Source organism: Melozone crissalis, unplaced genomic scaffold, assembly GCF_028551555.1.
Source record: "Melozone crissalis strain CALT ecotype California unplaced genomic scaffold, PUWL_Pcris_2 ptg000018l_1, whole genome shotgun sequence".
NCBI lineage: Eukaryota > Metazoa > Chordata > Aves > Passeriformes > Passerellidae > Melozone > Melozone crissalis.
The window spans coordinates 4,648,812-4,672,168 of NW_026535796.1; the positions used below are offsets into that span (position 1 = coordinate 4,648,812).

Genomic DNA, 23,357 nt, shown 5'->3' on the forward strand with positions numbered 1-23,357 from the left:
TGTAGTGACCAGGGGGTGTGACTGGTTTTACTTAAGTTTATCTTGGCATAGCATGATCAGATTTATAGAGATAGCAGGAACAAGCTGTTACTCTATATAAAATATTCCCGACACTGACATGACAAGAGGAGACACTGGGCTGGGATGATAGCAGCAGCCTGGATAAGTGACAATGGCGTGGCACGGAGAACAGGCATGAACGGGTTGGAGCTGGGGCCGAGGCTCAGTGCCGCCCTTCCATGGCCACCATAAAGTATAAAAACATCAAATAAGTGATAAAAGTTGGCAGGAAGCAGCAGGCTCTTGTCACCCACGTATCCCTGGCGTGACGATAGGCCCTGGCTGTGTCCCCAGGCTGTGGCGAGCTCCGGGGCCATTTCCACTGACTTCAAATAAGTAAAATCTGTATTAAACATTAATAAACATCCATGACCATTCCACATGTGGAATATCTAAAAGAACCTGTCCCGAGAGCACTGGGCTCTCCCTTGCAGCCACGGACTCTACTGGGAGAAGATGCCCTTGAAGCGGATCTTGTCCTCGGCGTCCTTCTCCCGCAGCCGCGCTTCCAGGCTCCGCAGCTCCTTGGACACCACGGGGCGCAGCGAGGGGTCGAGCGCCAGGACTTTGGCGAAGTCAGCTTGAGCCTCAGCCACGTTCCACACGGCTGCGTGGGCCTTGCCTCGCTTGAAGTAGGCCTTGACATTGTCTGTGGGGAGAGAGCCGGGGTCAGCAGAGGGTTGGGGGTGTCCTGGTACCCTCCAGAGCCACCTGGGGTGGCTCGTGGCTCCTTACCCTCGTACTTGTTGAGGATGGAGGAGCAGTGGTCCAGCACCTCGTAGTACTCCTCACACTGCAGCTTGCACTGGCAATAGTTTAAGAGCAGGGGTGTGATCTTCTGGTCGAGCTCAATCCAGTCTGGAGAGCCTGGCTGCTCCTGTGGCAGATAGAGCAGAGAGAGTGAGTGGCAGCTCTCAAGCCCTGCATTCTCAAGGATGCCTGTGTGTATCTGGGAGACCCACCTTCATCTGCAGGTTCTTGAGACAGGCAATGGCATCGTAGTATTTAGCAGCTGCCTCAGACACCTTGCCCTGCCGGTACAGCTCGTTGCCTTCCTTGTGGATCTGGGGCACAGCCTGGAGCTTCTCCTCATCTGTCATGGCCCATGGGTCCTGCTGGTAGGAGCCGGGTGGCTCCACCTGCCAGCACCCCATCATGCAATCAGAGAACAGGATCATGGAATCGTTCAGGTCGGAGAAGACCTCTAGAGTCCTCGAGTCCTGCACTGTCAGGGCCACTACTAAACCACATCCCACATGCCACATCTGTGTGTCTTCTGGACACTTTCACCCCGAGCTCCCCATGCCGGCACCTCACCTTCAGCACCTCGATGTCAAAGATGAGGGGCTGGGGGTTCTTCTGGAGCTCGTCGAGGTCGGGGTACCCCAGGGAGTAGTGCTCGTGCATCTGGGCAATGCTGCAGCAGTGCCGCTGCCCCTCCAGCGGGTCCTTCCCTGCTGCGATGTTCCGCAGGCTCTTGGACACCAGTGGGTAAAGCACCACGTGCTGCGGGAGGGAAGGGAGCCGGAATTTGAGGAGGGCAGGGGGAAAGATATAAGGATGCTCCAGCCTCGAACCGCGCGCCTGGAGCGCACCGGGGGTCCCGCCACCCGCGCCCACCACACGAAGTCACCGCCCACTGCACAGGCCGCGCCCCCGAGCCACAAACCGCGCCCCCGGCAGGTCCCGTCCCGCCCACCTTGGTGTCGCAGCGGAAGCGTGCGCGCTCGCCGGGCCGCATGGTTCGCAGCGCCGCTTCCCACACCGGCAGCTTGAACTTTTTCCCGGCGATGAGCTCCATGGGCTTCCCCCGCGCCCTGCTGTCGTCCACCGGCGTCTCCTCATCGCCGCACCGCAGCGTCCGGTAGTGGAAAGTGGCCTGAAGGAGCAGGAGGAGCCCGCGGCGTCACCATGGAGAAGCAGGCGGGGGGGGAGGGGGGGAGAGCGCGCATGCGCGCCTGCCCCGCCGCGTTCCGCTTCCCACATCCCCCACCCCGCCCGTCCCCCCGCAGACCTGACCTTGGTGCCGTCGCGGAAGTCTGGCAGCGGCCCGGTGCCCTCCCGCAGCACCTCCTTGTCCACGCCGTCCGCCCGCAGCTGCTCGACTTGCTGCGCCATCGCGCCCGCTCCGCCCGCGCCGCCAGCCCTGGCTCGGCCGCCTCCGCCGCCGCTCGGTTCTTTCCGGATCGTCGCGGCTGCGCGGGGCTCCCCCTGCCGGCCCGGGGGTGGCGCTGCGGGGCGGGGGCTCCGGGAATGGGGCGTGCTCACAGGGACGGGGGGCGTGTCCAGCAGGGGCAGCCGCGCTCCCGGTTCCCCCGTCGTTCTCCTGGTTTCCCGTCTCCCCCCACATTCCTGGGGTGTCATTCCAGGAGACGCGGGAGGCGTTCCGGAATGAAACCTCCTGTGACACTTTGCCGCCTACATGCAAAGGCCGCGGTGTAGAGTGGGAGGTTGATAATGTCGCGGGGACCCGCTGTGAGGGTTCCCGGCCGCCGCGGGGAGAGCGCAGCCGGATCGTCCCCTCCCGGCAGCCCCGGCTGGGTCTGCGTGCGGACAGGAAGGACAGGCAGCCGCAGCAGCGCCGTGCGAAACCTTAGGGGCGACACCTCAGGGCTAAACAGGGTTTAGGGCAGCTCACGAGATGTCCTGGGGTGACACGCGGCCACTGGCAGTTGGCAGGTCCCCAGTCCCGCAGAAAGGCTGGTGGCTCATGGCGGTTGTGAAAAACGCGTATTTTATGACTGGCTTTTCGCAAATATTAAAATGAATATTATATGTGTTGTGTTACAAAGTAATGCTGTATTAATTCTCTTAAGTAGTGTGTGAAATATAGTTTTAGGTTATAAAAGATATTAAAATAGAAACTATGCTATATAGGATACTTTTTTTTTTGTGAAGAAAGGACTTGCAGGGAGATGCAGTCACAGGACACCTAAATCTTTCAGAGAAAAATAATTCATTGTCTTCTTATCAGAAGAAACTAACTTCTTCCTGCCTCGAAGGCTCTGTTAGGATTCGGAGGAAGAAGTTGACAATGACCAGACGGAATCCTGTATTTGAATGGAATGTATGCATCATGTATGAAGTGTATGAATATGCAACAGGCAGTTGTTTTTAAGGGTTAATCCTCTGCTAACGTAGCCCCTTTTCGGGCTTGTGCTGCCCAGTAAAAGGTACCTGGACGTCCGTAACTTTTGTCTCTATTGTCTCATATTGTCCTAATTCAAATTCTCCAAATTATTATTACTGTAATTATGTTACTATTTTTATAATAATTTTATTACTGTTAAACTTTTAAAAATTTAAAAACAAGAGATTGGCGTTTTTCACAGCGGTGACTACGCGGCTGCAGGAGTGACCGTGTAGGGAGTACGCTGTTCTGCTGGCACTGTCACTGCTCAGCACTGCTGGGGGTGGCTCAGACCCAATGCCACCCTCACACACAGCCGAGAACTCAAGATAGCTCCTGCTCCCCCCTCTTACACCCCTTGTTTTTCGGTGGTGCTTGATCCAAGATAACGCAGGTGGGTCCCCACAAAATCAAGTGGGCTCTGTGCCCCCCCCGGAATGTGGCTTCACAGCGGGGCAGAACCAGCGGCGGCGGCACGGCGCTGTCGGCGGCAGCGCAGGTGTCGGGAGGAGCGTGCGGTCGCTGGCGAGGCCGGGAGCCGCCGGGGGGTGACCGCCTCCTTCCTGCCCTGGGGCGAGGCGAGCGCGGGGCCGCAGCTGCGGCAGCAGCGCCATGTGGCAGCGCCGCCGCGAGGGACCGGGCAGCTGGCAGCCCCGCCGAGAGCCGGGGGCTGCTGCCACCCCCCCGGGGGCTCCGAGCCGCCGGGAGGGGAGCGCCCCGGGCGTGGGCCTTTGAGCTTTGCAGGTGCCTTGCCTAGAAGTGGTTGTGTGGATGCTGTCGGTAGGATGTGGGCTGGAGCCCGTGCTCCCCATCAGGGGGGCTCTGGGCAGGCTCCAGCAGCAGCAGCAGCAGCAGCAGCGTTGGAGCCCCGGGGGATGCGGGAGGGGCCGCCGCAGGGCAGGTGCTATGGGGGGGCTGTCTCCCCCCGGGGACATCCGGGTGGCAGCCCACTGTGGCGAGGTGTGTGACGGCAGAGGCGCAGGCGAGGCTCATATTTGGGCACGGAGCAGGTTATTGGAGGCCGCGGCCCCGCAGCCGGGAGATGAGGCGCCTGATAAAGGCTGCTGCCCCCGGTGCTGCTGCTGCAGCGTGCATTGGCTCGGGCGCTGGCAGAGGTGCCCTGGCTGCGCTGGCTCCGGGGCCGCTGGCCATGGGGTCGCTGCTGGCTCTGGGGCTGCTCGTGTGCGTGCGGCTGTGCGGGGGTGAGTGTCGGGCGGGCGGCAGCGGGGCCCGCGGCGGCGGCGGGCCCGGCTCAGCAGCCTCCGTGCCGCAGGCTCCGGGGAGCTGCGTCTGGTGGGCGGCGGCGGGCGCTGTGCCGGGCGCGTGGAGGTGAAGCACGGCGGTGAGTGGGGCTCCGTGTGCGCCTTCGACTTCGACTGGGAGGCTCGCTGGGCCGTGGTGGTGTGCCGGCAGCTGGGCTGCGGCCGGGTGGCCAGGGCGTCCCTGCACGCCCCGTTCGGGCCGGGCAGCGGGCGGATCTGGCTGCAGCCCTTCTTCTGCAACGGCACCGAGGATGCGCTGGAGCAGTGTCCTAACTTCGGATGGGGACGGCATTTCTGCGGCCACGAGCGGGATGTGGGGGTGACCTGCACAGGTGAGGGGACACGCTGGCCGTGCTGGCACAGCCGCCTCGTGCTGAGGCACCGCGGGCTGGTGTGAGCCGTGCCGGTGCCCCTGTGCAGATGCCGTGGAGCTGAGGCTGGCGGGCGGCGGCAGTCCCTGTGCCGGAAGGGTGGAGGTGAAGCTGCAGGGCCACTGGGGCACAGTGGGAGACGACAACTGGGACATGGAGGACGCCGAGGTGGTTTGCCAGCAGCTGGGCTGTGGCTCGGCTTCTGCTGCCTACTACACCCACGAGCGCTTTGGCGTAGGGGACGGGTTCATCAGCCTGGCCCTGGTGGACTGCAGAGGGGACGAGGCCACGCTCTGGGACTGCGAGATCCGTGGCTGGGGACCCTATAACGGCAGCATCCATGTCTCGGACGTTGGCGTTGTCTGCCAAGGTAGGAGCTGGGCCTGGAGGCTTGAGGCTGTTCATGCACATTGCTTGTCACTGGCCCTGCACTGCTCCCACAGGCTTTTCCCGGCTGGTTGGTGGCGATGGATCCTGTGCCGGGCGGCTGGAGGTGCGTCAGGGCCGGGCCTGGGTCGGTGTCTGTGAGGATCAGGTGGACATGAAGGTGGCCCAGGTGGTGTGCAGGGAGCTGGGCTGCGGTGAGGTGATCGCCATCGCCGGCAGTGGCCGTTTTGGGGCAGTGTCGGAATCGCTCTGGGACGGGGGCTTCCAGTGCAAGGGCACCGAGCCCCGCCTCAGCGCCTGTGCCCGGCGTCCGGCCCAGAGCCAGGGCTGCAGCCGCCCTGGCAGCGTCATCTGCTCCTGTAAGTGGCGGGGACAGCGGGGGCAGTTGGGGTCCCGGCACCGCCAGTGCTCACAAGGCTGTTCCTGTGGCAGCCTACACGGGCTTCCGGCTGGGGAACGGCAGGTCGGGATGCTCCGGGCGAGTGGAGGTGGCAGTGAGGGGGACGTGGGGCTCCGTGTGCGCCAGCGAGTGGGACCTGGCCGATGCGCACGTCCTGTGCCGCCACGTGGGCTGCGGCCGCGCCCTCAGCGTGCTGCCGGGAGGCTCCTTCGGCAGCGGGGAGGGGCCGCTGCGGCCGGACGCCTTCGGCTGCAGCGGGAGCGAGCGGCACCCGGGCCAGTGCCCCGTGGCCGTGCTGGGGAAGCCGCCCTGTGCCCCCGGGAACGCCGCCGCCGTCAACTGCTCAGGTGGGTTCGGGTGCTCTGTGAGCAGCCTTAAGGGCCTTTGGGACACTCCCAAAAGTGGAGACGGGTTGCGATGATGTTCGCTTATTTTTTAATGAAGGGCTGAGCGCTGCCATTTTACAGGCGCTGTAGAGTCGCTGCGGCTGGTGAAGGGTGAGACCCGGTGCGAGGGGTTTCTGGATTCGAAGACAAGTACCGGGGCCTGGCGCCGTGTGCCAGGAGAGGTTTTGCTCATACGGAATTTGAGCAATGTGTGCTGGAAGCTGGGCTGTGGAGGACTGGAGAAAAGTCATGGTGTCCCTGGGAAGTCATTCCTTCTGAATATCAACAGGGAAGAGAGAAATATCTTGGAAAGTGTGATCAAAGATATTGTGCACATGACCACTGATCTGACCAGTAGGACTATACATGAGAATTATTTTGGGCATGATTACAGGGGCATGACCACAGCATCAGCTCGCATCGATCATGGGACCTACCTTGTCTGCTCAGGTGGGTATCCCGAGAAGGGCAGGAGTTGCCGGTGCCCCAAGCAGGCACCCCAGCCCACTCCTTCCGTGCCCACAGGCAGCCTGCAGGTGAGGCTGGTGGGGAGCTCTGGGCGCTGTGCCGGGCGTGTGGAGGTCTATTCCGGTGGCAGCTGGAGCTGGGTGTGCCAGGAAGGCTGGGAGCTGCAGGACGCGGCCGTTGTGTGCCGGGAGCTGGGCTGTGGCACGGCGCTGCAGGCCCCGGGCTGGGCGCGCTTGGGTGGCGGCCCGGGGCCGCTGTGGCCGTACAGCCCCGAGTGCTCCGGCTCCGAGGAGTCTCTGTGGGAGTGCGGGCGCACGGAACGGCGCGAGTGCGGGCGCGGCGGCGGGGCAGGGGCCGTGTGCTCAGGTGAGTGCGGGGCAGCCCCGGATCAGGGCCCGGCAGAGGCGCCGGCGGGTTCCTGGCCGTGCCGTGACCCCGCTGTCCCCCTTGCAGAGCAGCTCTCCGTGCGGCTGGCAGGGGGCCCTGGGCGCTGCCGGGGCTTCCTGGAGATCTCCTACAACGGCACCTGGGGCCGCGTGTGCACCAACGGCACCAGCCCCGGCACTGCCGCCACCGTCTGCCGCCAGCTGGGCTGTGGGCGCTGGGTCTCGCCCACAGCTGTCTCCGCCCAGGAGCCGACCGAGGCCTGGCTGGCCTGGGTGGGCTGTGAGGACGGGGCCCGCTCGCTCTGGCAGTGCCCCTCGGCACCCTGGCACCTGCAGAGCTGCAGCCCAGGCGGGCACGCCTATGTGGAGTGTGAGGAGCACAGTGATGGCACCACTGAGGGACACACTACCCCATATCCGGAGGGTGCCACCAGCACAGGTAGCTCTGCCCGTGCCTGCATCCCCCAGAGCAGGCTGGCTGGGCTCTCCCTGGCCTCACTGCCTGCCTGTGTCCCCACAGGTGTCCCCAGAAGGCGGCCCCGGGCAGTGGCCGTGGGGTCTGTGCCCGTGCCCACTGTGCTGTGCGTGGTGCTGGGGACGCTGCTGTGCCTGTCCCTGGGTGCCCTGGCCCTGCTGCTGTGCCGTGCCCGTGCCTGGCGCCGAGGTAAGTCCCGGTGGGTGGGGGTGGGGACAGATCCCGTTTGGGGGGTCCAGGGGCCCCAGGCCTGTAGAACAGCTCAGAAGGGGGCCAGGGGTGATCCCGGTGCCCCCAGAGTACCCAGGACCCCAGGTAAGTGCTGCATCTCCTTGCAGGCCCTGGCAGAGCTGCAGATGCCATCTCCAACGCTGTCTACGAGGAGCTGGATTACAAAGCCATGCCCGAGTACCAGGAGGTGCCCACTCCCCCAGGTGGGTGCAGCCCTTGTGCCCCAGCTGTGCCCGCAGTGAAGGCTCTGCCTGAGAGCCCGAGGGCAGCTGTGGCTCCTGGTGGCTCAGCTGGGGCTGCTGGCCATGGGCTGTGGGTGTCCCTCGGTCCCAGAGCAGCCCCGCTCTGCGCTGTGAGGTTCTGTCACCGGCGGTGAGGCCACCCCCAAGTCCCTATTTATGCCCTGCAGGTTCCCTGTTGGAGGGATGGGGGAAGAAGCTGCCGTATGACACCGGGGACAGCGTGGAGGGGAGTGAAACTGAGGCAGCCCCAGGTAGGGCCACGGGGCAGGAGGCCAGTAGGGAAAGCTGGGGACAGGGACACAGCCGGGCTGGGGGGGACTGAGGGGACATTTCCCCCCTTGTTAGTGTGCACTGAAACCTCACCTCTCCCTGTGGGACCCACGGGCCTCCAGCTCGTACCGAAATGGAAAGGCTGGAGGGGGTGACACAGCCTGAGCCCCTCCAGGGCCGCTGGTCACTGCCATGGACCCCTCTGCTTTTCCCAGATCCCCCTGCCTGGCCTGAGCAAGGACCCCCGGATGGCTACGACGATGTCCTGGATGTGGCCCAGGAGCCCCCCGCTGCCAGCACTGGGGACATCTCCGAGGGAGTGGCACGGCAGAGGTGGATCTGTGTGCTGCCCACAGGTGAGAGGGCTCCCAGCTGCCCTGTCCCCTGTGCAGAGCCACTCCATGGCCGGCCGGCTTTGTCTGTGGGGGCGGGCAGGGCCCCAGCAGCAGATCCATGGCTGCTGTGGCCAGAGCCCAGGTGGGGTCTGTCAGGGGGACACGGAGCTGCCTGCGCCCTCAGGCACCTTTCTGTGCTGTCCCCAAGGTGGCATCTACTCCCCTCCAGGTCCCCCAGGAGCCACCAGGGAGCCCTTGGAACAGCCCCCTGGACACATGGACTATGATGATGTCGGCAGCAGCGCCCTGGGGACGTTGCCATGAGGATGTCCTGGCCATGCCACAGCCCTTGGGACACCTGTGTGGCAGTGTGGGGGGGCCCTGTCCCCAGGGGTGGCTGGCCCTGCCCACAGAGGTCAGCCCTCGCCGTCCAGAGCTGCAGGAAAAGAGCTCCTGTGCAGGGATTATCTTTGATTTCATTGTGATTTTCCCTTTTTTCATATTAAAATCCAAAGTTGTAGGAGACTCTCTCCCAGGCCTGGAACATCATTCTCGGGCTGGCACTTCCATCCCAGGTACACCGGCCAGGCACAAGGATATGAGGCAGGAACTGGAACCACAGACACATGCTTGGCAATGGTTGGCTGAGGGGGGGAAGTAGTGGGAGATGGCTGGAATTGTCTGCAGAGTCTTTATTTGTCACTGCCAAATGCATACAACTGCTGCCAGCAACAACGAGGGCAAAAGGGAGAGGGCAGATCCCGGATCCCGCCCCCCTGCAGATGCAGCAGGATCTCCTCCCTGTGCCCCGAGGCTGAGGAAGGCTCAGCCCCACTCTCAGCACAGAGAGCCGGGCCAGGAGTGGCTCTGGTTGTTGGAAGGATGTTCCTAAAGGATGGGAGGTCTCCTGAAGGAGGGCAGTGCCTTCCTGCCCCCCGGCAGCACCCCGCGGTGGCAGGGCAGCCGGGCCATGGCCCCGGCCTGCGGCACGTCGTGCTCCAGGAGGTTCCCGATGTTCAGGCCGGGCTGCAGGGCCCGGAGGGCGTCCAGTTCCTGCAGCAGGGCCTGGCTGAATCCGTCCGTGCTCAGCCTGGGCGTGGAGGAGGCAGGAGCAGAGGAGAAGGTGTTGGAGCTTGTGGGGAGGGAGGTGCTGCAGCGGCCGCGGTGCCGGTGCGGCCCTGCCTGTCCCGCGGCCTCCGCTGCCCGTCTCGGGCCTGCCGGGCATGGAAGGGGCCGGGGCAGGGCCCCGACTCACCCCAGGCTCCTCAGCGGGCAGGCGGGATGCCGGAGCTGCTGGCAGAGCTGCAGGACGCCCTGGGCTCGCAGCTCGTTGTCGCTCAGGTCCAGGCAGCTGAGACGGGGCCCCTGCAGCAGCCGCGCAGCCAGGGCCGGGCAGGAGGCGCCCGACAGCCGGCAGCTGCCCAGCCTGTGGGAGCGAGGGAAAGAGGGAAGGAGGGCTTTGGCCTCTGCTTGCTGAGCTGCTCCAGGTGGGAAGGGCGGAGCAGCGGCTGAGGTGCTCAGCAGCAGCAGCAGCAGCAGCAGCAGCAGCAGCAGGGGCTGCTTAGGCGGCAATCCCGCAGCCCAATGAGAACCGTCGGTAAGAGCCCTCAGAGCCTCCTCAGGGCCCCGAGTTGTGTCCGTGCACTCGGAGATCTCCTGTCCGCTGTGGCGTGGCCGGCAGGCAGCCACCCACCCAGGCAGTGCCCTCCGGTACGGGTGGCCCGGCCCGGTGCGGGCTCCGTGCGGTGCGTGCGTGTGTGAGCGGAGCAGGCCCGGACAGGGCCCGGTGCCGCGGGGCCCGGCAGCGCGGGGGGATGGGGCAGGGCAGCTCCTGCCGCCGCCGCACAGCGAGGGACCGGGACGTGGTGCCGGGCGGCAATGGCTGCGCTGCCGCTACGAGGGCAGCAGCTGCTGTTCCAGCGGCTCCGTTTGCTCTGCGCGGGAGCCCGGGACGAGAGTCCGGGAGGTGCCGATCGTTTGCATAACAAAGGGCCGAGGACAGCGAGGTCCCGGCCAGGAGAGAGACACTGAGAGAGACAGCGGGAGAGGAAGACCGGGAGGAAGAGAGAGTTTAGAGTGGACTTTTTGTGCTTGGAATGTGAGAGGCTCAAAGCCTTCTTTCTTTGCCTGGGACAATCCTGGCAGGCAGCAGCCGGGGCTGTTTCTGCGTTCCTGCGGCAGCAGCACTCGGATTTAGAGAGGGAGTCACCCGCGGATGTGCCATGGTAAAGCTGGAGTGGAACTGGCGAGGAAATGTGGGTTCCGAGTGTGTGGCCGTGGGTGTTTGGGGAACGTCTGGGGCCAGCGGGGATCAGTGGAGCCGCAGCTGTGAATGGGTGTCAGAGCCATCGGAGCAAGCGGATCGGTGCGTAGGGAATGCGCTGCCGGAGAGTCCTGCGAAGGGTGAGCCCGGGACGTTTCCTGCCGTGCGCGGCTGGCGGGCTGCGGGGGGCCGGGGCGGCGGCGGCGCGTCGCTGTCGGCGGCAGCGCAGGTGTCGGGAGGAGCGTGCGGTCGCTGGCGAGGCCGGGAGCCGCCGGGGGGTGACCGCCTCCTTCCTGCCCTGGGGCGAGGCGAGCGCGGGGCCGCAGCTGCGGCAGCAGCGCCATGTGGCAGCGCCGCCGCGAGGGACCGGGCAGCTGGCAGCCCCGCCGAGAGCCGGGGGCTGCTGCCACCCCCCCGGGGGCTCCGAGCCGCCGGGAGGGGAGCGCCCCGGGCGTGGGCCTTTGAGCTTTGCAGGTGCCTTGCCTAGAAGTGGTTGTGTGGATGCTGCTGTCGGTAGGATGTGGGCTGGAGCCCGTGCTCCCCATCAGGGGGGCTCTGGGCAGGCTCCAGCAGCAGCAGCAGCAGCAGCGCTGGAGCCCCGGGGGATGCGGGAGGGGCCCCGGCAGGGCAGGTGCTGTGGGGGGGCTGTCTGCCCCCGGGGACATCCGGGTGGCAGCCCACTGTGGCGAGGTGTGTGACGGCAGAGGCGCAGGCGAGGCTCATATTTGGGCACGGAGCAGGTTATTGGAGGCCGCGGCCCCGCAGCCGGGAGATGAGGCGCCTGATAAAGGCTGCTGCCCCCGGTGCTGCTGCTGCAGCGTGCATTGGCTCGGGCGCTGGCAGAGGTGCCGTGGCTCCGCTGGCTCCGGGGCCGCTGGCCATGGGGTCGCTGCTGGCTCTGGGGCTGCTCGTGTGCGTGCGGCTGTGCGGGGGTGAGTGTCGGGCGGGCGGCAGCGGGGCCCGCGGCGGCGGCGGGCCCGGCTCAGCAGCCTCCGTGCCGCAGGCTCCGGGGAGCTGCGTCTGGTGGGCGGCGGCGGGCGCTGTGCCGGGCGCGTGGAGGTGAAGCACGGCGGTGAGTGGGGCTCCGTGTGCGCCTTCGACTTCGACTGGGAGGCTCGCTGGGCCGTGGTGGTGTGCCGGCAGCTGGGCTGCGGCCGGGTGGCCAGGGCGTCCCTGCACGCCCCGTTCGGGCCGGGCAGCGGGCGGATCTGGCTGCAGCCCTTCTTCTGCAACGGCACCGAGGATGCGCTGGAGCAGTGTCCTAACTTCGGATGGGGACGGCATTTCTGCGGCCACGAGCGGGATGTGGGGGTGACCTGCACAGGTGAGGGGACACGCTGGCCGTGCTGGCACAGCCGCCTTGTGCTGGGGCGCCGCGGGCTGGTGTGAGCCGTGCCGGCGCCCCTGTGCAGATGCCGTGGAGCTGAGGCTGGCGGGCGGCGGCAGTCCCTGTGCCGGGAGGGTGGAGGTGAAGCTGCAGGGCCACTGGGGCACAGTGGGAGACGACAACTGGGACATGGAGGACGCCGAGGTGGTTTGCCAGCAGCTGGGCTGTGGCTCGGCTTCCGCTGCCTACTACACCCATGAGCGCTTTGGCGTAGGGGACGGGCTGGTCAGCCTGGCCCTGGTGGACTGCAGAGGGGACGAGGCCACGCTCTGGGACTGCGAGATCCGTGGCTGGGGACCCTATAACGGCAGCATGCATGGCTTGAACACCGCCGTTGTCTGCCAAGGTAGGAGCTGGGCCTGGAGGCTTGAGGCTGTTCATGCACATCGCTTGTCACTGGCCCTGCACTGCTCCCACAGGCTTTTCCCGGCTGGTTGGTGGCGATGGATCCTGTGCCGGGCGGCTGGAGGTGCGTCAGGGCCGGGCCTGGGTCGGTGTCTGTGAGGATCAGGTGGACACGGAGGTGGCCCAGGTGGTGTGCAGGGAGCTGGGCTGCGGTGAGGTGATCGCCATCGCCGACAGTGGCCGTTTTGGGGCAGTGTCGGGATCGCTCTGGGACGGGGGTTTCCAGTGCAATGGCACCGAGCCCCTCCTCAGCGCCTGTGCCCGGCGTCCGGCCCAGAGCCCGGGCTGCAGCGGCTCTGGCAGCGTCATCTGCTCCTGTAAGTGTCGGGGACAGCGGGGGCAGTTGGGGTCCCGGCAGCACCAGTGCTCACAAGGCTGTTCCTGTGTCAGCCTACACGGGCTTCCGGCTGGGGAACGGCAGCTCGGGATGCTCCGGGCGAGTGGAGGTGGCAGTGAGGGGGACGTGGGGCTCCGTGTGCGCCAGCGAGTGGGACCTGGCCGATGCGCACGTCCTGTGCCGCCACGTGGGCTGCGGCCGCGCCCTCAGCGTGCTGCCGGGAGGCTCCTTCGGCGGCGGGGAGGGGCCGCTGCGGCCGGACGCCTTCGGCTGCAGCGGGAGCGAGCGGCACCCGGGCCAGTGCCCCGTGGCCGTGCTGGGGAAGCCGCCCTGTGCCCCCGGGAACGCCGCCGCCGTCAACTGCTCAGGTGGGTTCGGGTGCTGTGTGAGGAGCCTTAAGGGCCTTTGGGACCCTGTTAAGAATTGTGAGCAGATATTTTGGACTGAAGTGCAGTGTGAATCAGGTGCCACAGCCCCATGGCTCTGCTGTTGATTCTGCAGGTGTTGGCTTTGTCACGACCCTGAGGCTGGTGGATGGTCAGAGCTTCTGTGATGGGCGGCTGGAGGAGAGCATAACCAGCCCAGCCTGGCGCCGTGTGCCTCTGGAGCAGTGGAAGTTATGGGATGTGTACATGGTGTGTGCGGTGCTCGGCTGTGGCCTTCCCAAGGACGTTTACACTACCTTGGGTACGGCTCCAGTATTGAGCAGCAGCCGCAGCGAGGTGGACATCATTACTGAAGAGATGGACAGTGTTATGGGCATGGGCTCTGCACTGACCAGCAGCCCTGAGGAGATGGATTACCAGCTGGAGGAGATGGGTGATGTCTCAGGAATGGGTCCTGCAGTGAACAGCAGCCTTGAGGAGATGGTCATTGTCTGCTCAGGTGGGTTTCCCGAAAGGGCTGGAGGTGCCGTGGCCCCAGGCAGCCACCCCAGCCCACTCCTTCCGTGCCCACAGGCAGCCTGCGGGTGAGGCTGGTGGGGAGCTCTGGGCGCTGTGCCGGGCGTGTGGAGGTCTATTCCGGTGGCAGCTGGAGCTGGGTGTGCCAGGAAGGCTGGGAGCTGCAGGACGCGGCCGTTGTGTGCCGGGAGCTGGGCTGTGGCACGGCGCTGCAGGCCCCGGGCTGGGCGCGCTTGGGTGGCGGCCCGGGGCCGCTGTGGCCGTACAGCCCCGAGTGCTCCGGCTCCGAGGAGTCTCTGTGGGAGTGCGGGCGCACGGAACGGCGCGAGTGCGGGCGCGGCGGCGGGGCAGGGGCCGTGTGCTCAGGTGAGTGCGGGGCAGCCCCGGATCAGGGCCCGGCAGAGGCGCCGGCGGGTTCCTGGCCGTGCCGTGACCCCGCTGTCCCCCTTGCAGAGCAGCTCTCCGTGCGGCTGGCAGGGGGCCCTGGGCGCTGCCGGGGCTTCCTGGAGATCTCCTACAACGGCACCTGGGGCCGCGTGTGCGCCAACGGCACCAGCCCCGGCACTGCCGCCACCGTCTGCCGCCAGCTGGGCTGTGGGCGCTGGGTCTCGCTCACAGCAGTCTCCGCCCAGGAGCCGACCGAGGCCTGGCTGGCCTGGGTGGGCTGTGAGGACGGGGCCCGCTCGCTCTGGCAGTGCCCCTCGGCACCCTGGCACCTGCAGAGCTGCAGCCCAGGCGGGCACGCCTATGTGGAGTGTGAGGAGCACAGTGATGGCACCACTGAGGGACACACTACCCCATATCCGGAGGGTGCCACCAGCACAGGTAGCTCTGCCCGTGCCTGCATCCCCCAGAGCAGGCTGGCTGGGCTCTCCCTGGCCTCACTGCCTGCCTGTGTCCCCACAGGTGTCCCCAGAAGGCGGCCCCGGGCAGTGGCCGTGGGGTCTGTGTCCGTGCCCACTGTGCTGTGCGTGGTGCTGGGGACGCTGCTGTGCCTGTCCCTGGGTGCCCTGGCCCTGCTGCTGTGCCGTGCCCGGCGCCGAGGTGGGTCCCGGTGGGTGGGGGTGGGGACAGATCCCGTTTGGGGGGTCCAGGGGCCCCAGGCCTGTAGAACAGCTCAGAAGGGGGCCAGGGGTGATCCCGGTGCCCCCAGAGTACCCAGGACCCCAGGTAAGTGCTGCATCTCCTTGCAGGCCCTGGCAGAGCTGCAGATGCCATCTCCAACGCTGTCTACGAGGAGCTGGATTACAAAGCCATGCCCGAGTACCAGGAGGTGCCCACTCCCCCAGGTGGGTGCAGCCCTGGTGCCCCAGCTGTGCCCGCAGTGAAGGCTCTGCCTGAGAGCCCCAGGGCAGCTGTGGCTCCTGGTGGCCCAGCAGGGGCTGCTGGCCATGGGCTGTGGGTGTCCCTCGGTCCCAGAGCAGCCCCGCTCTGCGGTGTGAGGTTCTGTCACCGGCGGTGAGGCCCCCCCCAAGTCCCTGTTTATGCCCTGCAGGTTCCCTGTTGGAGGGATGGGTGAAGAAGCTGCCGTATTACACCGGGGACAGCGTGGAGGGGAGTGACACTGAGGCAGCCCCAGGTAGGGCCACAGGGCAGGGGCCCAGCCGGGAGAGCTGGGGACAGGGACATACCTGTGCTGGTGGGGACTGAGGGGACACTTCCCCCCCTTGTTAGTGTGCACTGAAACATCGCCTGTCCCTGTGGGACCCAGTGGCCATCAGGTCAAGCCGAAATGGAAAGGCTGGAAGGGTTGACACAGCCTGAGCCCTGCCAGGGCTGCTGGTCACTGCCATGGACCCCTCTGCTTTTCCCAGATCCCCCTGCCCGGCCCGAGCAAGGACCCCCGGACAGGTACGATGATGACCTGGATGTGGCCCAGGAGCCCCCGGCTGCCAGCACTGGGGACATCTCCGAGGGAGTGGCACGGCAGAGGTGGATCTGTGTGCTGCCCACAGGTGAGAGGGCTCCCAGCTGCCCTGTCCCCTGTGCAGAGCCACTCCATGGCAGGTTTTGGCTGTGGGGGCGGGCAGGGCCCCAGCAGCAGATCCATGGCTGCTGTGGCCAGAGCCCCGGTGGGGTCTGTCAGGGGGACACGGAGCTGCCTGCGCCCTCAGGCACCTTTCTGTGCTGTCCCCAAGGTGGCATCTACTCCCCTCCACGTGTCCCAGGAGCAACCAGGGAGCCCTCGGAACAGCCCCCTGGACACATGGACTATGATGATGTCGGCAGCAGCGCCCTGGGGATGTTGCCATGAGGATGTCCTGGCCATGCCACAGCACCAGGGACATGTGTGGCAGTGTGGGGGGGCCCTGTCCCCAGGGATGGCTGGCCCTGCCCACAGAGATCAGCCCTGACTGTCCAGCGCTGCAGGAAAAGAGCTCCTGTGCAGGGATTATCTTTGATTTCAGTGTGATTTTCCCTATTTTCCTATTAAAACCCAAACTGGTCAGAGACTCATTCCCAGACCAGGAACCTTATTTTGGCATGGGTACCTGTATAAAGAGTGTATCAACCATTCATTGGGGATTCAGGGCAGGAACTGGAACCACAGACACATCCCTGGGAATGGTGGGCTGAGGGTGAATAGCCCAGGAGATTTCTGGGATTGCAGGGTCTTTATTTGTCACTGCCAAATGCATGCAACTGCTGCCACCAACAACGAGGACAAAAGGGAGAGGGCAGGACCCAGATTCCGCCCCACAGATGCAGCAGGATCTCCTCCCCGTGCCCCACGGGTGGGGCAGGCTCAGCCCCACTCTCAGCACAGAGAGCTGGGCCAGGAGTGGCTCTGGTTGTTGGAAGGATGTTCCTAAAGGATGGGAGGTCTCCTGAAGGAGGGCAGCGCCTTCCTGCCCCCCGGCAGCACCCCGCGGTGGCAGGGCAGCCGGGCCATGGCCCCGGCTTGTGGCACGTCGTGCTCCAGGAGGTTCCCGATGTTCAGGCCGGGCTGCAGGGCCCGGAGGGCGTCCAGTTCCTGCAGCAGGGCCTGGCTGAATCCGTCCGTGCTCAGCCTGGGCGTGGAGGAGGCAGGAGCAGAGGAGAAGGTGTTGGAGCTTGTGGGGAGGGAGGTGCTGCAGCGGCCGCGGTGCCGGTGCGGCCCTGCCTGTCCCGCGGCCTCCGCTGCCCGGCTCGGGCCTGCCGGGCATGGAAGGCGCCGGGGCAGGGCCCTGACTCACTCCAGGCTCCTCAGCGGGCAGGCGGGATGCCGGAGCTGCTGGCAGAGCTGCAGGACACCCTGGGCTCGCAGCTCGTTGTCGCTCAGGTCCAGGCAGCTGAGACGGGGCCCCTGCAGCAGCCGCGCAGCCAGGGCCGGGCAAGAGGTGCCCGCCAGCCGGCAGCTGCCCAGCCTGTGGGAGCGAGAGAAAGAGGGAAGGAGGGCTTTGGCCTCTGCTTGCTGAGCTGCTCCAGGTGGGAAGGGCGGAGCAGCGGCTGAGGTGCTCGAGCAGCAGCAGCAGCAGGGGCTGCTGAGGCGGCAATCCCGCAGCCCAATGAGAACCGTCGGTAAGAGCCTTCAGAGCCTCCTCAGGGCTCCGAGTTGTGTCCGTGCACTCGGAGATCTCCTGTCCGCCGTGGCCGGGCCAGCAGCCAGCCACCCACCCAGGCAGTGCACTCTGGTGCGGGTGGCCCGGTGCGGGCTCCGTGCGGTGCGTGCGTGTGTGAGCGGAGCAGGCCCGGACAGGGCCCGGTGCCGCGGGGCCCGGCAGCGCGGGGGGATGGGGCAGGGCAGCTCCTGCCGCCGCCGCACAGCGAGGGACCGGGACGTGGTGCCGGGCAGCAATGGCCGCGCTGCCGGTGCGTGGGCAGCAGCTGCAGTTCCAGCGGCTCCGTTTGCTCTGCGCGGGAGCCCGGGACGAGAGTCCGGGAGGTGCCGATCGTTTGCATAACAAAGGGCCGAGGAGAGCGGGATCCCGGCCAGGTGAGGGACACTGAGAGAGACAGCGGGAGAGGAAGACCGGGAGGAAGAGAGAGTTTAGAGCGGACGTTTTGTGCTTGGAATGTGAGAGGCTCAAAGCCTTCTCTCTTTGCCTGGGACACTCCTGGGAGGCAGTACTCGGGCTGTTTCTGCGTTCCTGCGGCAGCAGCACTCAATTTTAGAGAGGGAGTCACCCGCGGATGTGCCATGGTAAAGCTGGAGTGGAAGAGGTGAGGAAATGTGGGTTCCGAGTGTGTGGCCGTGGGTGTTTGGGGAACGTCTGGGGCCAGCGGGGATCAGTGGAGCCGCAGCTGTGAATGGGTGTCAGAGCCATCGGAGCAAGCGGATCGGTGCGTAGGGAATGCGCTGCCGGAGAGTCCTGCGAAGGGTGAGCCCGGGACGTTTCCTGCCGTGCGCGGCTGGCGGGCTGCGGGGGCCCGGGGCGGCGGCGGCGCGTCGCTGTCGGCGGCAGCGCAGGTGTCGGGAGGAGCGTGCGGTCGCTGGCGAGGCCGGGAGCCGCCGGGGGGTGACCGCCTCCTTCCTGCCCTGGGGCGAGGCGAGCGCGGGGCCGCAGCTGCGGCAGCAGCGCCATGTGGCAGCGCCGCCGCGAGGGACCGGGCAGCTGGCAGCCCCGCCGAGAGCCGGGGGCTGCTGCCACCCCCCCGGGGGCTCCGAGCCGCCGGGAGGGGAGCGCCCCGGGCGTGGGCCTTTGAGCTTTGCAGGTGCCTTGCCTAGAAGTGGTTGTGTGGATGCTGTCGGTAGGATGTGGGCTGGAGCCCGTGCTCCCCATCAGGGGGGCTCTGGGCAGGCTCCAGCAGCAGCAGCAGCAGCAGCGTTGGAGCCCCGGGGGATGCGGGAGGGGCCGCCGCAGGGCAGGTGCTGTGGGGGGGCTGTCTCCCCCCGGGGACATCCGGGTGGCAGCCCACTGTGGCGAGGTGTGTGACGGCAGAGGCGCAGGCGAGGCTCATATTTGGGCACGGAGCAGGTTATTGGAGGCCGCGGCCCCGCAGCCGGGAGATGAGGCGCCTGATAAAGGCTGCTGCCCCCGGTGCTGCTGCTGCAGCGTGCATTGGCTCGGGCGCTGGCAGAGGTGCCGTGGCTCCGCTGGCTCCGGGGCCGCTGGCCATGGGGCCGCTGCTGGCTCTGGGGCTGCTCGTGTGCGTGCGGCTGTGCGGGGGTGAGTGTCGGGCGGGCGGCAGCGGGGCCCGCGGCGGCGGCGGGCCCGGCTCAGCAGCCTCCGTGCCGCAGGCTCCGGGGAGCTGCGTCTGGTGGGCGGCGGCGGGCGCTGTGCCGGGCGCGTGGAGGTGAAGCACGGCGGTGAGTGGGGCTCCGTGTGCGCCTTCGACTTCGACTGGGAGGCTCGCTGGGCCGTGGTGGTGTGCCGGCAGCTGGGCTGCGGCCGGGTGGCCAGGGCGTCCCTGCACGCCCCGTTCGGGCCGGGCAGCGGGCGGATCTGGCTGCAGCCCTTCTTCTGCAACGGCACCGAGGATGCGCTGGAGCAGTGTCCTAACTTCGGATGGGGACGGCATTTCTGCGGCCACGAGCGGGATGTGGGGGTGACCTGCACAGGTGAGGGGACACGCTGGCCGTGCCGGCACAGCTGCCTCGTGCTGGGGCGCCGCGGGCTGGTGTGAGCCGTGCCGGTGCCCCTGTGCAGATGCCGTGGAGCTGAGGCTGGCGGGCGGCGGCAGTCCCTGTGCCGGGAGGGTGGAGGTGAAGCTGCAGGGCCACTGGGGCACAGTGGGAGACGACAACTGGGACATGGAGGACGCCGAGGTGGTTTGCCAGCAGCTGGGCTGTGGCTCGGCTTCCGCTGCCTACTACACCCACGAGCGCTTTGGTGTCGGGGATGGGTTCGTCAGCCTGGCCCTGGTGGACTGCAGAGGGGACGAGGCCATGCTCTGGGACTGCGAGATCCGTGGCTGGGGACCCTATAATAGCAGTATCAATGTCTCGGACGTTGGCGTTGTCTGCCAAGGTAGGAGCTGGGCTTGGGGGCTTGAGGCTGTTCATGCACATCGCTTGTCACTGGCCCTGCACTGCTCCCACAGGCTTTTCCCGGCTGGTTGGTGGCGATGGATCCTGTGCTGGGCGGCTGGAGGTGCGTCAGGGCCGGGCCTGGGTCGGTGTCTGTGAGGATCAGGTGGACACGGAGGTGGCCCAGGTGGTGTGCAGGGAGCTGGGCTGTGGTGAGGTGATCGCCATCGCCGGCAGTGGCTGTTTAGGGGCAGTGTCGGGATCGCTCTGGGACGGGGGCTTCCAGTGCAATGGCACCGAGCCCCGCCTCAGCGCCTGTGCCCGGCGTCCGGCCCAGAGCCAGGGCTGCAGCCGCCCTGGCAGCGTCATCTGCTCCTGTAAGTGTCGGGGACAGCGGGGGCAGTTGGGGTCCCGGCAGCACCAGTGTTCTCAAGGCTGTTCCTGTGGCAGCCTACACGGGCTTCCGGCTGGGGAACGGCAGCTCGGGATGCTCCGGGCGAGTGGAGGTGGCAGTGAGGGGGACGTGGGGCTCCGTGTGCGCCAGCGAGTGGGACCTGGCCGATGCGCACGTCCTGTGCCGCCACGTGGGCTGCGGCCGCGCCCTCAGCGTGCTGCCGGGAGGCTCCTTCGGCAGCGGGGAGGGGCCGCTGCGGCCGGACGCCTTCGGCTGCAGCGGGAGCGAGCGGCACCCGGGCCAGTGCCCCGTGGCCGTGCTGGGGAAGCCGCCCTGTGCCCCCGGGAACGCCGCCGCCGTCAACTGCTCAGGTGTGTACGGCACTCTGTGAGGAGCCTTAAGACCTTTTGGGACCCTCCCAAAAGTGGAGCAGGTATGAGATGATGTACGCTTATTTTTTGATGAAGTTCTCAGTGCGGCTATTTTACAGGCGCTGTTGAGTCCCTGCGGCTGGTGAAGGGTGAGACCCGGTGCGAGGGGTTTCTGGATTCGAAGACAAGCACCGGGGCCTGGCGCCGTGTGCCAGGAGAGGTTTTGCTCATACGGAATTTGAGCAATGTGTGCTGGAAGATGGGCTGTGGAGGACTGGAGAAGAGTAAAGCTTTCCGTGGAACATCCGAACTGTGGCAAATTAGCAGAGAGGACTGGGACATCTTGGAAACAGTGATCGAGGACATTAAGCGGAAGACCACTGATCTGCCCAGTCGGACTATACCTGACGGTGAAACTTATTACATGACCACTTCAACAGCTGACGGCCGTCATGGGACCTGCCTTGTCTGCTCAGGTGGGTTTCCCGAAAGGGCTGGAGGTGCCGTGGCCCCAGGCAGCCACCCCAGCCCACTCCTTCCGTGCCCACAGGCAGCCTGCGGGTGAGGCTGGTGGGGAGCTCTGGGCGCTGTGCCGGGCGTGTGGAGGTCTATTCCGGTGGCAGCTGGAGCTGGGTGTGCCAGGAAGGCTGGGAGCTGCAGGACGCGGCCGTTGTGTGCCGGGAGCTGGGCTGTGGCACGGCGCTGCAGGCCCCGGGCTGGGCGCGCTTGGGTGGCGGCCCGGGGCCGCTGTGGCCGTACAGCCCCGAGTGCTCCGGCTCCGAGGAGTCTCTGTGGGAGTGCGGGCGCACGGAACGGCGCGAGTGCGGGCGCGGCGGCGGGGCAGGGGCCGTGTGCTCAGGTGAGTGCGGGGCAGCCCCGGATCAGGGCCCGGCAGAGGCGCCGGCGGGTTCCTGGCCGTGCCGTGACCCCGCTGTCCCCCTTGCAGAGCAGCTCTCCGTGCGGCTGGCAGGGGGCCCTGGGCGCTGCCGGGGCTTCCTGGAGATCTCCTACAACGGCACCTGGGGCCGCGTGTGCGCCAACGGCACCAGCAATGGCACTGCCGCCACTGTCTGCCGCCAGCTGGGCTGTGGGCGCTGGGTCTCGCTCACAGCAGTCTCCGCCCAGGAGCCGACCGAGGCCTGGCTGGCCTGGGTGGGCTGTGAGGACGGGGCCCGCTCGCTCTGGCAGTGCCCCTCGGCGCCCTGGCACCTGCAGAGCTGCAGCCCAGGCGGGCACGCCTATGTGGAGTGTGAGGAGCACAGTGATGGCACCACTGAGGGACACACTACCCCATATCCGGAGGGTGCCACCAGCACAGGTAGCTCTGCCCGTGCCTGCATCCCCCAGAGCAGGCTGGCTGGGCTCCCCCTGGCCTCACTGCCTGCCTGTGTCCCCACAGGTGTCCCCAGAAGGCGGCCCCAGGCAGTGGCCGTGGGGTCTGTGTCCGTGCCCACTGTGCTGTGCGTGGTGCTGGGGACGCTGCTGTGCCTGTCCCTGGGTGCCCTGGCCCTGCTGCTGTGCCGTGCCCGGCGCCGAGGTGGGTCCCGGTGGGTGGGGGTGGGGACAGATCCCGTTTAGGGGGTCCAGGGACCCCAGGCCTGCAGAACAGCTCAGAAGGGGGCCAGGGGTGATCCTGGTGCCCCCAGAGTGCCCAGGGCCCCAGGTAAGTGCTGCATCTCCTTGCAGGCCCTGGCAGAGCTGCAGATGCCATCTCCAACGCTGTCTACGAGGAGCTGGATTACAAAGCCATGCCCGAGTACCAGGAGGTGCCCACTCCCCCAGGTGGGTGCAGCCCTGGTGCCCCAGCTGTGCCCGCAGTGAAGGCTCTGCCTGAGAGCCCCAGGGCAGCTGTGGCTCCTGGTGGCCCAGCAGGGGCTGCTGGCCATGGGCTGTGGGTGTCCCTCGGTCCCAGAGCAGCCCCGCTCTGCGGTGTGAGGTTCTGTCACCGGCGGTGAGGCCCCCCCCAAGTCCCTGTTTATGCCCTGCAGGTTCCCTGTTGGAGGGATGGGTGAAGAAGCTGCCGTATAACACCGGGGACAGCGTGGAGGGGAGTGACACTGAGGCAGCCCCAGGTAGGGCCACAGGGCAGGAGGCCAGCAGGGAAAGCTGTGGACAGGGACACACCTGCGCTGGGAGAGGTTGAGGGGGCAAATCTCCTCCCTTATTAATGTGCAGTGAAACATCACCTGTCCCTGTGGGACACAAAGGCCTCCAGCTCGTGCCAAAATGGAAAGGCTGGAGGGGGTGACACAGCCTGAGCCCTGCCAGGGCCGCTGGTCACTGCCATGGACCCCTCTGCTTTTCCCAGATCCCCCTGCCCGGCCCGAGCAAGGACCCCCGGATGGCTACGACGATGTCCTGGATGTGGCCCAGGAGCCCCCCGCTGCCAGCACTGGGGACATCTCCGAGGGAGTGGCACGGCAGAGGTGGATCTGTGTGCTGCCCACAGGTGAGAGGGCTCCCAGCTGCCCTGTCCCCTGTGCAGAGCCACTCCATGGCAGGCTTTGGCTGTGGGGGCAGGCAGGGCTCCAGCAGCAGATCCACGGCTGCTGTGGCCAGAGCCCAGGTGGGGTCTGTCAGGGGGACACGGAGCTGCCTGCGCCCTCAGGCACCTTTCTGTGCTGTCCCCAAGGTGGCATCTACTCCCCTCCACGTGTCCCAGGAGCCACCAGGGAGCCCTCTGAACAGCCCCTTGGACACATGGACTATGATGATGTCGGCAGCAGCGCCCTGGGGACGTTGCCATGAGGATGTCCTGGCCATGCCACAGCACCCGGGACACGTGTGGCAGTGTGGGGGGGCCCTGTCCCCAGGGGTGGCTGGCCCTGCCCACAGAGGTCAGCCCTCGCCGTCCAGAGCTGCAGGAAAAGAGCTCCTGTGCAGGGATTATCTTTGATTTCAGTGTGATTTTCCCTTTTTTCATATTAAAATCCAAACTGGTCAGAGACTCACTCCCAGGCCTGGAACATCATTCTGGGGCTGGCACTTCCATCCAAGGTACACCA

At 66.5% G+C, this 23,357-nt stretch overlaps 3 protein-coding genes across 3 annotated transcripts; 2 read left to right on the plus strand and 1 right to left on the minus strand.

Moving 5' to 3' along the window:
• Positions 1–22: 22 nt before the first annotated feature.
• AIP (aryl hydrocarbon receptor interacting protein) lies at positions 23–2,243 on the minus strand. Its single transcript, XM_054275896.1, has 6 exons — positions 2,080–2,243; positions 1,760–1,939; positions 1,378–1,566; positions 1,023–1,199; positions 796–937; positions 23–709 (listed from the first exon to the last, which is right to left on the minus strand). Exons 1-6 carry the CDS (start codon positions 2,176–2,178, stop codon positions 504–506), a joined length of 993 nt encoding a protein of 330 aa, XP_054131871.1. The 5' UTR covers positions 2,179–2,243; the 3' UTR covers positions 23–503.
• A 1,871-nt stretch (positions 2,244–4,114) lies between these two features.
• On the plus strand, positions 4,115–15,585 carry LOC128936250 (uncharacterized; the record flags this gene model as incomplete). The annotated part of the gene is made up of 25 exons (XM_054275026.1): positions 4,115–4,392; positions 4,464–4,784; positions 4,873–5,193; positions 5,267–5,569; positions 5,643–5,957; positions 6,078–6,830; positions 6,918–7,289; positions 7,371–7,514; positions 7,664–7,759; positions 7,966–8,049; positions 8,284–8,424; positions 8,612–8,724; positions 9,346–9,831; positions 10,509–10,806; positions 11,670–11,990; positions 12,079–12,399; positions 12,473–12,775; positions 12,849–13,163; positions 13,297–13,680; positions 13,755–14,063; positions 14,151–14,522; positions 14,604–14,741; positions 14,891–14,986; positions 15,193–15,276; positions 15,512–15,585. Coding segments are annotated over exons 1-25 (6,624 nt in total), but the record flags the coding sequence as incomplete, so codon positions are not given.
• A 2,787-nt stretch (positions 15,586–18,372) lies between these two features.
• On the plus strand, positions 18,373–23,309 carry LOC128936251 (antigen WC1.1-like). Its single transcript, XM_054275027.1, has 13 exons — positions 18,373–18,787; positions 18,859–19,179; positions 19,268–19,588; positions 19,662–19,964; positions 20,038–20,352; positions 20,472–20,828; positions 20,903–21,211; positions 21,299–21,670; positions 21,752–21,889; positions 22,039–22,134; positions 22,341–22,424; positions 22,661–22,801; positions 22,985–23,309. Exons 1-13 carry the CDS (start codon positions 18,628–18,630, stop codon positions 23,098–23,100), a joined length of 3,033 nt encoding a protein of 1,010 aa, XP_054131002.1. The 5' UTR covers positions 18,373–18,627; the 3' UTR covers positions 23,101–23,309.
• The last annotated feature ends 48 nt before the right edge of the window (positions 23,310–23,357 follow it).